The sequence below is a fragment of the Cucumis melo genome, chromosome 4, assembly GCF_025177605.1.
Source record: "Cucumis melo cultivar AY chromosome 4, USDA_Cmelo_AY_1.0, whole genome shotgun sequence".
In the NCBI taxonomy this organism is placed as follows: domain Eukaryota; kingdom Viridiplantae; phylum Streptophyta; class Magnoliopsida; order Cucurbitales; family Cucurbitaceae; genus Cucumis; species Cucumis melo.
In genome coordinates, this window is record NC_066860.1 from 21297866 (window position 1) to 21311696 (window position 13831).

The following is a 13831-nucleotide window of genomic DNA, read 5'->3' on the forward strand; positions in this document are numbered from 1 at the left end:
AATTTGATACACGATCGTTTAAACAATCGTATTAAATTTGATACACGATCGTTTAAAGACGTTTATCATACAAAATATTGAAAATTTTTGTGTTCATAAAGATGAACGATCATCTATATATTGTTAAACGATATATAACAAAAGAGTTTGTATATTGATAGAGGTAAACGATCAAGTAATTCAATGAAAATTATCTTGAAAAACTTCAAACTATCGATCTTCATAATAAAATATACAATTCTTACAGTGATTCTTAAAAGTTCAAAACGAAAAAAAACCTCAAATTCTTACAAACAACAAAAAACTCAAACGACATTCATACTAAAATATAAATTCTTAAATCAACGTAAACAGTAACCAAAATCTTCAACGATTTTCATAACCAAATACAGGATGTCATACAGTAACACCTACATATTCTAAACATTCTATCTTCACGTTGAAATATATAATTCTCAATGAAATTTTATAATCAACTAAATAGTTCAAAGAAAAAACAATATTTAGAATACTCACCGAAACCAAAATAACTGAGACGATATTAACATAGCAATATACACGATCTTGATTGTCCAATATGACATGAAGATAAACAATGTTATCGAAGATGAAAGATATAACAAAACAAAAACAACAAAAAGTATATGAGAGCAAATGTTGTCGAAAATTATGAAAAAGACAAAGAATGATCAAGATGAAAGATATATAAAAGACGAGATGAATAACTCGGAAACGAAGATTGTGAAAAAATCAAGAAGATGAAGAAAATCATATTTGAAAGATCGTTATAAAAGATTAAGGGCAAATAAGGAATTATGAAAAAATAATTTGCCTTAATAGGCTTGTAATACGGGTCGTAAATAGTTTACAGTTTTGTTATATTTATGTAAGTTAACCTTATGAATTCAATATAATGTAAATAAGGAAATATTTTGTATTTAATTTCAAATATTATATATAATTAATAATTATGATAAGGTTATAATTGTCCTAAAAATATATGAAATCCTAATTAGTCAAGATAAAATAAATTTTATTTTAGGACATTAGTGAAATTTCTTAATAAAACTAGTAGGTCTTTTCTCTAAATCTTTCTTTAATTCATCTCAAATGCTAAATAAGTTTCGAATCTATATGGTTGGACCTAAGGGATCTGACCCATGGACCAATCAAGCTCAAGCCCATAAAGCCTACCAAAGGGCTCTATAAATAAAGGAGTTCTTTTCACCTAGGAGGATTTAGAATTTTTTACTCCAAAGAGCCTAGAGAGAATTCTTTGTTTGTAGTTCAGCCTCATGCGACCTCATCTCTCTCGTCATCCAAGTTTACGAGAAAGCCAATGGCACTAAAGAAAGTTACGTCCAAATCTTCTACTGCAAGCGAAACTTGCATAAGACTTTTCACTTGCAGTCGTTCAAAAGAGATCATCCAAGAACAATAACAAGGTTCTATCCGCATAAACAAAGATAGGAACCGATGATGGATTCTTCTAAAGGTAGGATCGTCATAAGAGAGGATCCTTTGTTCAACAACTTCGCTTCTACTTTTGATCCATCGAAGAAAGAATCACATCTTGAAGTAGTGTTTGTCATGATCACAAATGTAACAGCTGAAGTAGCCACGACAAAGATGGAAGGAAAAATAAATCTTCTAATAAAAGTTGTTGAGGAGTGAGATCATGAAATTGTTGCCTTGGAAGATCAAATGAAGGCTTGTGAAACTATTGAGTCAAGCCAAGCTTCCATTGTCAAAGTTAATGATAAAGGAAAATTTGTGTTGGAGGAAAACCAGATGCAACAATTCATATATGTTGCCTCATTGATGGGCAAACAACTGTAGGATATGATTACAAGCTTATGGCTCAATATGGAGGACTGCCACAAACTTCTTTTTGTATTCCAAGTCATATACCAAAAGAATCGACTATCTGAGAATGCTTGTTGGATTCCGACCTCCTCTAAAGTTCCAACAGTTAGATGGAAGGGGTAATACAAAACAACACATTGCTCATTTTGTTGAAACATGTGAAAATGCAGGAAGCAAGGGAGACCAACGTGTCAGACATTTTGTTTGAAGCTTAAAAGAATTAACTAGAAGAAATATAACCTTTAATGTCGGTTCAAAAAAATGAAAATGATTCTTTAATGTTGTTTTTAAAAATACGGATATTTAATGTCAGTTTTAAACCGACATCAAAGAAAATGATTAATGTTGGTTTAAAACTGACATTGAAGACCCACTTTTTAAAAACCGATATTAAAGATAATAATTTAAATTTTTGGCTCCCTCCTCACTTGTTTTGTAGGGCTTCGTATATATGGTAGTAGATAAGAAATGAAAAAGTACCATTTCTCCATCTCACTACTGTCTCTTCATTTTCAAACCCTCTTCATCTTCTCCATCGATGAAGACCCACGACTAACGGGGAACATCGGCCTGGTATATTGAAAGCATTGAATGAGATAAATCTAGATCTAGAAGCCGCTGGAGTTGTGATTCTCTCTAGAATTTTCGGTAGATTTCGCCGGCCATTCAATCTCATCTTCAGTGGGTCAGTTCTCCCCTAAATTTCTTGTTTTTTCTTTCCTGTATGTTGATATGTACACGTGGATCATGATTTCATCCTGTTTTATTGATCCCATCTCTCTAGTTAACATTTTGAACTCATGCTTTATGTTTGTGATGCACCTGGTTGTTATTTTTTAATGTGTTTTAGACTTCAATTTGATGAATTTTCTTTGATTGTTGTTCGAGGGTTTTTCTCAAACTTGTTTCTTAAATTAGCGTAAATGGTATTTTTGGGTACGCAGAAATTTCTAAACGGTTTATGGATTATTAAACAAGAATGAAATTTCTAATTTCTAAATTAATTTATTTGTGTGAAACTTATTTAATTCTTGATTGAATTTTGACGTTATAAAACCTCCATCTGTTATCTATATACCTGTATTTTATGTGTTATTATGGGGATTATGGTGTCGAATACTTGAAATGTACAGGTTTATCTCACTCTCGCCAAAATTATGAGTGTCGATTATCATGTAAAGTCTACAGAAAGATGTAGTCATATTTATCTTTTAGCATGTGAACTTTAATATTGGTCAAGAGATTTTTTTCTCTACAAATAGGTAATGTCTGTTAAACAAAAAAAAGGGCTTCAAATAATTCCATTCAACAAGCAATATGATTCATCTAAAGTCACAAATGAGGAACAAATAAAGAAGAAGAGAAAGCACAGACCTAGCACCCCATCTGGCTAAAAAATGTCCAATGTAAAGACACCGAAGAAGAGAAGAAGAAAGAGGTAGCAGCTATGAAGAAGGAGGAGGGGACAGAAGCGGCTCCTTCTCCATTACTGTTTTCTTCAATCAATCTCAACTAAATCGTTATATCCAAGGAAAGGGTAAAAAAATCCAAATCGATTGTATGTTGTTTAACTTTGAAATTAGCAAAAGGGGTTGTGTTCTTTTTCTTGGTTTTGAACTTGGGGAACTGCTTACCAATGTTGGATCAATGATTAGAAAAAGGTGGGTCTCTTTATTTTTGTCTGCATTTAAGGATGGAGATTCAGAAAGCAACTGATCTGAGTAATTCTTTAATGGGTTTTCTTTTAAAGAAAAATGAATGGATGATTGGATGTTGTGATTTATATGAGCTAAGGAAAGACTTGGAGAGAACCAACAAGAAGAAGAAAAGTTACAGAGCCTAAAGCCTTCCGTTCATCTTTAGTTAATTGGATGGAGGCCTTGTGATGGTTTTTTTTTTTTTTTTTTTTTTTTTTTTTTTTTTTTTTTTATGTGCATGCATTTTGATCAATGCAACTAATTGTTTGATGCCGTCTTCTTTACAAATTATAAGAAATATTGTAGATTGTGGTTTGTATTTTCACATCCAATCCTTGGATCTCCATTGATGATTTGGTTGTCCTGCATGCTAATTTCTGTAATTATTTGGCATATTTATTCTTTTATGCAAAAAAAAAATTAAAATTTTCATCAATCTTATGCACTGCATGGTATGGATATCACGATACTGAACTAATCTGAACTAACTGATGTGTCATTTTTCTCTTACCTGGTTTACTCTTGTTGTAATTGTCTTTTTACTTTTTGCTTCATGATCATTCTTTTGTCATGTATTTATTTCTAATCGATTATATTCTCACCTGCTCGATGAATCCGTTTTATTTTTATTAACTATGAAGCTGGGTAAAGGTTCTCAGGTACCTAATGACTCAAAACTTCAATACTTTGATTTGTTTCATATTAAGCAAATTAGACGACTGGATTTGATTTTATTATTTCAGTTCTTTCTTCAACCGTTTGGGATGATTGTTTTTCTTAAAAAAAATTATTTCTCACTGATTGTATTCTTATTTAACTGCTTGCTTCATATATCAACTTCATATAATTATATTGTTCTTTTAAATGTCCTTCAGGCGAACGCGTTCCCAGTCATGCATGTTTTGTCGTGACAGTCTTAAAAGAGTAAATCCTGGTGATCTCTGGGTATTTACTGATAACAGGGACATTGTGGACATGGCAATGGTGACACGAGAGAATTTGAAAAGGCTTTTCAAGTACATAGATAAATTGCCTACTATTGTTCCAGACTCTTAGACAAATTGCCTACTATTGTTCCAGACTCTTAGATAAATTGCCTACTATTGTTCCAGACTCCTTTTTTCGACGCCTATAGTACACACCTAAGATAAGTGATTGGTACACACATAATCTAATATCAATCCTTAAGTAGTTTTTCTCCAAATGAACAGTCCTTTTGTTATGATGTGGCATGACAAAATGACCGGAATTCATTCGGCTAAAAGTTAGGAAAAGTTGGAGAAGACTTGCAACTATTTCTTCCCACTTCCATTTCTAAAGGGAGAAAAAACCAGTCTTTCAGTTATTGTAGACTGGTATTGGGTAGGAAAGTTGATATGGTTTGATTTAATTCTTTCATAAAAATTGTATTTAAACACATTTGTATGTGTTTGTACATTCTTGATGTTATCTATTAAAGCAGCTTTGAATGCTTAATTTTTAATACGCAAAGAGATTTTTGGAGTTGACTATGGCTCATAGGGGAGAAGGCATTGAAAGTCAATAGGTGCTATGTCACCCTTTCGACTCATTTAAATTTTTGTTTCAACCGTATGTGTTATTGTTTTATTGTTATTGTATATGCATTTTTTTTCTTTTAGAGAATAGACATTTGCTGAAATCGGGTTATGTGACTGCTATAAGACCTCCAACTCATGCAGGTTTGCGTTCTTTTGAATCTCATAAAATATTAGTTCTTTGGATTTTCCTTGATTTTTTACTTTTTCATATGACTCTTAAACTTCAGTATATGTGATTATTCATTTCTTAGAGGGAATCTATTTTCAAGCCAAACACCATTATGTTGTGAAGCTAAGGGATCGTGTAGATGGCCAGGCGATTGGGTAAGATCTATTTTCAAGCCACATTTTTTTCGAAGTTGTCTTGTTAGAATTCTAAAGATTAAATGACTTATTTTGATATTGTTAATTTGTAGAATGATTAAAGTCATATCGGGTTGAAAGTTAAGCAATTTTGTAGATAGCCAGACGATCATTAAAGGTTGAAGGCTGAGAAGGCGTTTAGGATTTCTTATAAGTCTTGTATTAGGATATTTTTTCATGTATCGTTGTAGAATGTATATATAAACACAATATTAAGATTTCATTTTGTGTATACAAATGTAAAAGATAAATATTATAGTTTTTGAAATAATATTAATTTTATTGATTTGTTGACATGTGAAAAAATATTTAATGTTGGTTTATAAAAAATGGACAACGATGCAATAATTAAATAAAATAAATTTGCAAAAATGGACCCAAAAATAAGACTTGAATGTCAACTTTAAACTGACATTATTGGGGATCTATAATGTTAGTTATAAAACGACATTGTTGGTCTCTTTAATGTCAGTTTTAAACTGACATTAAAGGGCTTTAATAACACTATAAGATGACATCAAAGTCCAACTAACATTAAATGGTATACCGATCTAGAGTCGGAAGTGATTGACAACTGGGAACAATTGGAAAAAGAGTCCCTCAACCATTTTTATAACACTAGGTGCATCGTTAGCATGATGGAGCTAACAAACACCAAGCAACGAAAGAGAGCCAGTCATGGACTACATAAACTGATGAAGAGATGTAAGCTTGGATTGCATAGAAAAACTCATTCAACTATCTGCAGTGGAGATGTGCACTTAAGGCATGAATTGGGAGTTTCTTTACATCTTGCAAAGTATAAAACCCTGCACGTTTGAAGAGTTGACGACTCATGCTCATGATATGGAGCTGAGTATTGCCAACAGGGAGTAAAGGATTTCTTAGTTTTGAAAATGAGGAATGACAGTCAATGAGATCGCGAATAGTATCATAAAAGAATCTATGGTTGTTTCATGCAACTCCATCGAAATCTTTCTCTAAAGGAAAAGAAACAAAAGTTGAAAGAAAGCATGATGACGATGAGAAACAACACCAAACTCTTAAAGAAAGATAGGAAAAGATTTATTCATTCCTTGACTCTAATGTTGCAGACATGTTAAAGTAGTTTTTAGAGAAAGGACTCATTTAACTGTCAGATTACAAGTGACTAGAACAAGCATAAAAAGTAGGATGATCCTAATTGTTGCAAGTTGTTGGGTTTTATGTTCTAAAACTCATAGATAGTAAATGTAATCCGTTGACCATCATTAATAAAGTGTTGTTTTTTCAATTTTAATAAAGTTTTATTGATTATTAGTTTTACCTTAATGACCTAAATTTGATAAACTAACACCCTAAATTGTTTGATGAGTCTTGAACTGTATGTAGAGACATACAAAAATTAATATTTGAAATACAACTTAAAGGATCATTATTGTAGGGATAAGGTTGTGTACCTTATTTTGTTAACACTATTGATACAGCTCACTTTGTATTTCATACAAATGCAATAATCCAACGCATTTGTGTAGGTGACATGCAAGTGAGGGTATCATGTGCAATGAGTTTGCATAGACCAAATCACGAAATAATAACCACTAGATATAACTTTATTAACTAGTTATGTTTCTATTTCTATTGTTTTTTGACTTGTATGGGTGGGAGTGGCTAGTTTGCCGACTCAACATGTTTATCATTTTAGGGACAAGAGGGGACGTGAAGGCAATAAATACTGTTCTTAAACTTAATGATACATGTTGACCCTACTAGAACTAAAACTGTACTAGCAAATTAAAACTCACAACAAAAATTAAACGTCAACAAACTATTACACATGTATATATACACTCGGAGTGAAAACCCAAAATACATCTATGAGTCTGATATAGACATGAACATAGTAATCAAAGACTAAGGATATACAACTCTAAACAACCCACATCTAGTACTCACTAATAAAACTCATGTACAAATAGAAAGACACTATTGTATAATACATACTAGCTATGAACTCAAAATGACACAAGCAGATAGGCAATCAAAATCAAGTGTCGGGTCCATGAACTCTACCTGAAAAGTAAGAAAACATTTTAGGCAAGCTTGAGCTAAAACTGAAGATTGGTTTTAAATACTAAACATGATGAATGAGTAATCTACAATTTCTACAAATACATTTTAGCAAAGAAAAGTAAATATGTCTTTATCAAATTTATATGATTTATCTTAAACATTCTATTTCAGTTGCTATACAATAAATCTCTATGGATCTACAAAACGAAAATCTAGGCATGGAAACCCTATTCGGTGATATGATACTTACCAGATGGAAATCTAGGCATCAGGAATGTCCTATCTCGTTATAGCTACTATGAGATGGAAAATCTAGGCGTCCATAGAGCCCCTAATCTCTAACCTAGTACCAGTGATGGAAACTCTAGGTATCTACTGAATACCCTCATCAAAGGATCTATGTGCAAAAGTATAAAATTGTATTTTGACCCAACTGAGATTACAAAGAACCTGTAAATGATTAACTTACTGATCATGGTTATATCTGATGGACGTAAATATATCTATAGTGCGAGAGTGCAACTACGAGACTTTAGTGAATAACTATCAGTTAATGAATTTTAATTAGTTTGGTTTAAAAGGGTTTAGCCAGTTAATCTTGGATCATTGGAGCCCATGATCTATAGTAGGTTCCCTTGCTAGCTTATATGAAAAAAATTTAGAACAAAATGATGAAATAATTCGAATTGTTCGAATTAAGTAAAAAAGAGAGAGAAACCCACAATATATATGATATAGTCATCTGTTATTAGTTTAAGATAGATTTTTATGTTTAAATATGATTTAAATATTAAAAATATGAATTTGAATTCATATTTGAAAGGTAAAAAATAATGGAAATAGTCAAAGTAAAAAAAAAAAGTCAAAATGTTGACTTTTAACTTTGAAAAGTCAAACTATGAAAAGTCAAAACGTTGACTTTTGACTTTGAAAATGTTGGCTTTTGTATTCAAATATGATTTGAATTTCGTGAAATGAATGTTGATTCATGCTCGGAAGGTCAAAATTAGACAAGATGTACAAAATGGTAAAAAGTCAAAGTGTTGACTTTTAACTTGAAAAAGTCAAAGTTTGACTTTGATTTGAATGGTCAATGACCGTATTGCCCTCAGACTAAAGTTAGTGAAAAAATAAAATATTTTGTTGGATAACCCCACAAACAGTTAGTGGGATAAGCAGCTACATGGGATGTAAAAACCTAGTCCGCTAAACTTCGTTAATGTGTGACTAATGAAATGTTAAGTGCTGAGATTTGATGAACTAATTACATGCATTTTTACATGTAATTGGGTTATTTAAAGACAACATTTCAAATGTTTCAAAACTTTTGTTAATTTTGTAATTTTGACCTACAAAATTATATCAAATTCAATTTTCTCTCTCAACTCTCAATGCTAAAACTGACCTCCAAATTTCATCTCTCTCTTCTTCATTCCTTCACGTATCGGATCCCACAACCTGGTTCTAAGTTTGGAGAATAACGGGTCAACATTAGTGGTGGTCTCGCTTTTGAGTTCTTGAGGAGATTACGAGGATTGAGAAACTTCAAATGTATGAGTTTTTCTTAACCATAATTTTATTTAATTATGGTAATGTTGCATGTTAAATTTCTAAATAGTTAAGATGTAATTAGCGCAAAATTGATTCTTAATTTTGCTGTGCATGTCTCATCAAAAAAATATACTTGAAAACTGTCTATGCATAAATTCCTATACACGTGTAGACTTCTACAAATGTCGATTTAAAAAAATTGAAGAAATGAGCATTTTTCAAATAGATCATAATAAAATTGAAAGTGTAAATTGATTCACTTATGTAATTTTAGGAACTTAGTTGATAAAATTACAAGTCTCACATGATATGTATTCAAATAAAATTTAATGAAGAGTTTAAAAGGGTATGCTTATTAAAGTTCAGGGTAAAAATTAATACATTTAAGGGTGTGTTTGGGGGAGGGAAAGAGTTATGGGGGAAAAGGATTATGATAATCCTAAGATTATGATAATCCTAGTATTATGATAATATGTGTTTGGGGGAAGAGTTATTATTGGTAGTGTTATGATAATATGTGTTTGGGGGAAGAGTTATTATTGGTAGTGTTATTATAATATGTGTTTGGGGGAAGAAATATGAAATGTAGTGTTATAATAGTATGTGTTTGGGAAATGGATTATTATAGTAGTGTTATAATAATATGTGTTTGGGGAAAGAATTATTATAGTAGTATTATTATAATATGTGTTTGGGGGAAAGATTATTATTATAGTATTATTATAAAATGTGTTTGGAGTAAGAGTTATGATTGTAGTATTATTATAAAACTTGTTTGGGGCAAAGATTACGTTGATTAGATTTATGTTATTTTTTTTAAATAAGGAATGTTAATATAAGAATAAAAAATATATAATTTTATTTTCATGATCAATATTCAATTATGTAATTAGAATAACCTAAACATAATTCTGTAAATAGTTTTTGAAAATATAATTCTCTTACGTTATGTCGTCCAAAATTAATTCGTAAATCCGTAAATTCATTAGCGTATTTAAACCAAATTATTTCCACGTATACGCAACTTATAAATATTGTAAAAAAAAACTTCAACGAAAACACTACATTAATAGGATAATACAACAATCCATACCATTACATTTGAAAGCGAAACGAAAATACAAACTAATTAACTTCAACAGAATTTCAAGTTCGTTATATAATAAGACATAACAAGTTAGAAGAAGAACATATAGTCCAAGTAAGAAAAGTTTCATTAATACAAATACAACAAACAAACTAGTCATCGATTTTCTTGAAGAATGATGCTGCAGTACGGGTACTTCATATTGTTGGGAACTTCAAGGAAAGCTTTCATGTCATCGACGTTACGCATAATTATACGCACTAAGCGATACCTATCCATCAATGTGAGCTCAGGGATGGCCTCCAACTGTCGAACAATCTCTTGACGTGTTTGGGTAGCATCTTGACGTTGTAGGATAGGCCATTCAGCAATGCAATGAAGTTGTTCATTTCCGTACTCAATGGCAGTACAAACTATGTCCCCACTATCTGTGGCATGTCCTGGACGTTTCCGCTTAGACCCGCTTGAAACATTCCTACGTTCACTGACCCTAGCGGTTCTTATTTTCATCAAATCATCAGGCGACATGTTCAATCCCGGACTGTACATTGGCGGAAAGTCCGTATCTGGCACAGCATTAGCAGCAAATGCGTCATACCCAGCAGGATCGTTTGACCCAATGTCCGCAAAACTCTCAGCCCGGCCTCCTGTTGCACGATCTTTGCCAAACACGTACGACAGTTCGTCATAGTGGACAAACGACTTATTAAGGAGGCCTTTCGCCGCCGGATGACTCTGTATAAGTGCAATAATAAATTATTAGTCCATGTATTGAAATAATCAAACAAGTGTTCAAATATCTAGTAACGCACCTTTACCCAATCGTCAAAGACTTCTTTCTCAGCGATGATGCATTTTTTTTCATCATTCCACCCAAAACCATTACAGTTTGGGCCACGCATCTCCGCAAGTGCATGAAACATTCTCTTCATCAATTTGATTCGGCTATCGATGGTTGAAGCATGGATATTACAAGCTGGGATCTTGAAGGCCATCATTCTCGCCAGCTGATTTAAGTACCCGGGACGAAAGGTCCCATGGTCAGACCTCCACCTACCAGCATTGACCAACTCCACGAGGCCTGCCTCTTCCTCTTTAGTCCAAGTATGTTTAAGTAGTCTCGATGAACTTGTCATGCTAGACATAAAACGCAAACATATTAGTTTCATTAAGTTTCGTATGATTAGATAACATACATACGATTAGTTTCATAGTACAATGAACTCCTACTGAAAAACAGTTTGACAGTAAGTTACTTGCGTAACCAATACATTCAAAATAATCATGTTACAAAAACTATGACAAAATAAGACTTATTGCAATCACTACTTAAGTATGAAAATGAACGGGGAACATTTAATTTTTCTATTGGTTACGCAACTCCCATTCAGTAAACATTTCTTCTGCAAGGTCGTCCCTCCATTGACTCCACTCATTCGACGTCTCTATGTAGTGTATGTCATCGGCGGCAGTAGTCGCGTGGGTGGAATCAACCTCATCTATGTTGTCTTCTATATCAAAGTTTGTCATCTCCCTATTAATAAGGTTGTGGAGGAGACAACATGCGAGTATTGTGCGACATTGAACTTCTACAGGATAGTATGACTTTCCCCGCAGTATCGCCCATCGACCCTTCAAGACACCGAATGCTCTTTCGATTACATTACGAGCAGAAGAATGTTTCATATTGAAGAACTCTTTCGACGTTGAAGGTGCATTTTCAGGGCCACGCCATTCTTGTAAGTGATAGCGTTGGCCTCTGTATGGTGCTAGGAAACCCTCCGCATTTGGGTACCCGACATCAACCAAGTAGTAATAGCCTGTGATCACAATGCACGATTAAAATGTCGCAGCTGTTACTTGCAAAATTGCATTCATAAGTACAATGCCGTTGTTACTTACCCTTGGGCACCTTAAGCCCATTAGGTCTTGAAAGGGCATCACGGAGGATGCGTGAGTCCGCAGCTGATCCTTCCCAACCGGCAAGTACGTAAACGAAATCTCCTTTCCTGTCACACACGCCAAGTACATTTGTGGCCACCTCCCCCTTGCGTGTTCTATACCTAGTGCGGTCACTTGCTGGAACGTTGACTTTTATGTACGTTCCATCTAATGCACCTAGGCAATTCTGCAACGCATAACTACAAATTATTGAGAAGAACTAACATCGTTGTGTTGGAAGTACGTAGTTCGAGATAAATGTGTACCTCAAACCACCTCCATCTTTGATCTGTGCATTCATTAGGCACTGGTTGTGGTTTTTTCAAAAGCTCCTTATGAACTCGAATGACGGCCAACAAGACCATGTTGAAATGGTGGGAAATTGTCTCACTCGACCGCATGAACTCTCGTTGAATGACACGATTTTTCACATCGTGCGCAAGAATGTGGAGAAACATTGCTACCATCTCCTCAACATCAACGACCTCCGTCGACGTTAGTCTAGCAATGGTCCTCAGTAGGTGACACAGAATGGCGAAACATCTTCGGTCCATTCTCGTACTTTGGCGACAGACAAGGTCTGACCCATGAATCATGCGAAAGTAAGCTAACTGTCTAATCCTATGCCTAGTTTCATACGGGATGTGCGTTATCCTCTTCGTATCGTTCTTCAAGAGCTCCAACATTAGTAACAACTGTCGTCGGGATGCTATGAACGCATTTACAATAGACGCCAACTCGTGTTTGTCCATTCTAAATTATAGATTGACACCCTGTTGGAAAATAATCCTAACAACGCGTTAATTTCGAATGTTGTTAACCTAATCACATTGTGAAATGTTGGAAATATCTTCAAAGGTAAACTAAGTTAATATGTTTACAAATTAAGTAATTGACTTCTACTACTTTTTTGAAAATACGTTTTTGTGCAAACTTCATTTATGTTTATGTTTCGATTTATGTATATATGGAAGTATAGTATTTAAATTTGCGAAATAAAACATATTGCTAATTATCAATTGAAATCTATCGTGATAATTAGTTTGCGAAATAAAACATATTGCTAAATAGTATCATCCATATAATTTTTCTAACGTGACATTTATATAAAAAAAATTCAAAGTAATATAAATTATATTGCTTGTAGGAAACAGACTTCTAAAATTAATATAAATAGTAGGATTCATGAAATCAATTCTTTTTTCTTTTTGTACTTTCCCTTATTCTCGTTATTATGCATCATCCACTCATATGTCTCCAATTTGACCACTCAATTTGTATTTTATAGCGTCTCATTGTTGGAACTTTTCTATATTCTTTAATGTACTCTAAATAATTCAAAATTACAAAAGTAATTAAATAACATTTTTTTTATAAAAATTCACAAAATTGAAAACTAGTCAAATTAGGCAAATTTTAATCTACCTCAAAATTAGATGTGACTACAACTAGTACAAATAATAGTTTTTTTTCTTTCCAAAAGTAAACTAATATTTTATTTCGAAAATAATAAAATTTCAAGTTTAGGTTGAAAAAAAACAAACAGATTACAAAGAAATGGAAAATACTTATGTGGTTGGTTTCTTATTTTTTTTAGAAGAATTGTTATTGGTCGAAACATACCCTAAATAAAATGAAATTATTACCTGTTGCTTCATCCTTTATAAAGAAGGGGCACGTTGATTGTGATTTTAAAAATTTGAACACTCTTGTGG

The 13831-nt window shown here is 32.8% G+C and overlaps 1 protein-coding gene and 1 long non-coding RNA gene across 4 annotated transcripts; one reads left to right on the top strand and one right to left on the bottom strand.

Annotated features, from left to right (window-relative positions):
• The first annotated feature begins 2320 nt into the window (after positions 1–2320).
• LOC103499242 (uncharacterized) lies at positions 2321–5779 on the top strand. Of its 3 annotated transcripts, none has more exons than XR_007820263.1 (4): positions 2321–2551; positions 4439–5109; positions 5204–5446; positions 5539–5779. It is a non-coding gene; the product is annotated as an uncharacterized LOC103499242 (long non-coding RNA). The 3 variants fall into 3 exon arrangements; XR_539746.3 differs by having other exon boundaries at positions 2322–2551; positions 4439–5263; positions 5374–5446; XR_007820262.1 differs by having other exon boundaries at positions 4439–5446.
• A 5761-nt stretch (positions 5780–11540) lies between these two features.
• Positions 11541–12670, bottom strand: LOC127148962 (protein ALP1-like). Its single transcript, XM_051083401.1, has 3 exons — positions 12383–12670; positions 12078–12303; positions 11541–11995 (listed from the first exon to the last, which is right to left on the bottom strand). Exons 1-3 carry the CDS (start codon positions 12668–12670, stop codon positions 11541–11543), a joined length of 969 nt encoding a protein of 322 aa, XP_050939358.1.
• Positions 12671–13831: the final 1161 nt, after the last annotated feature.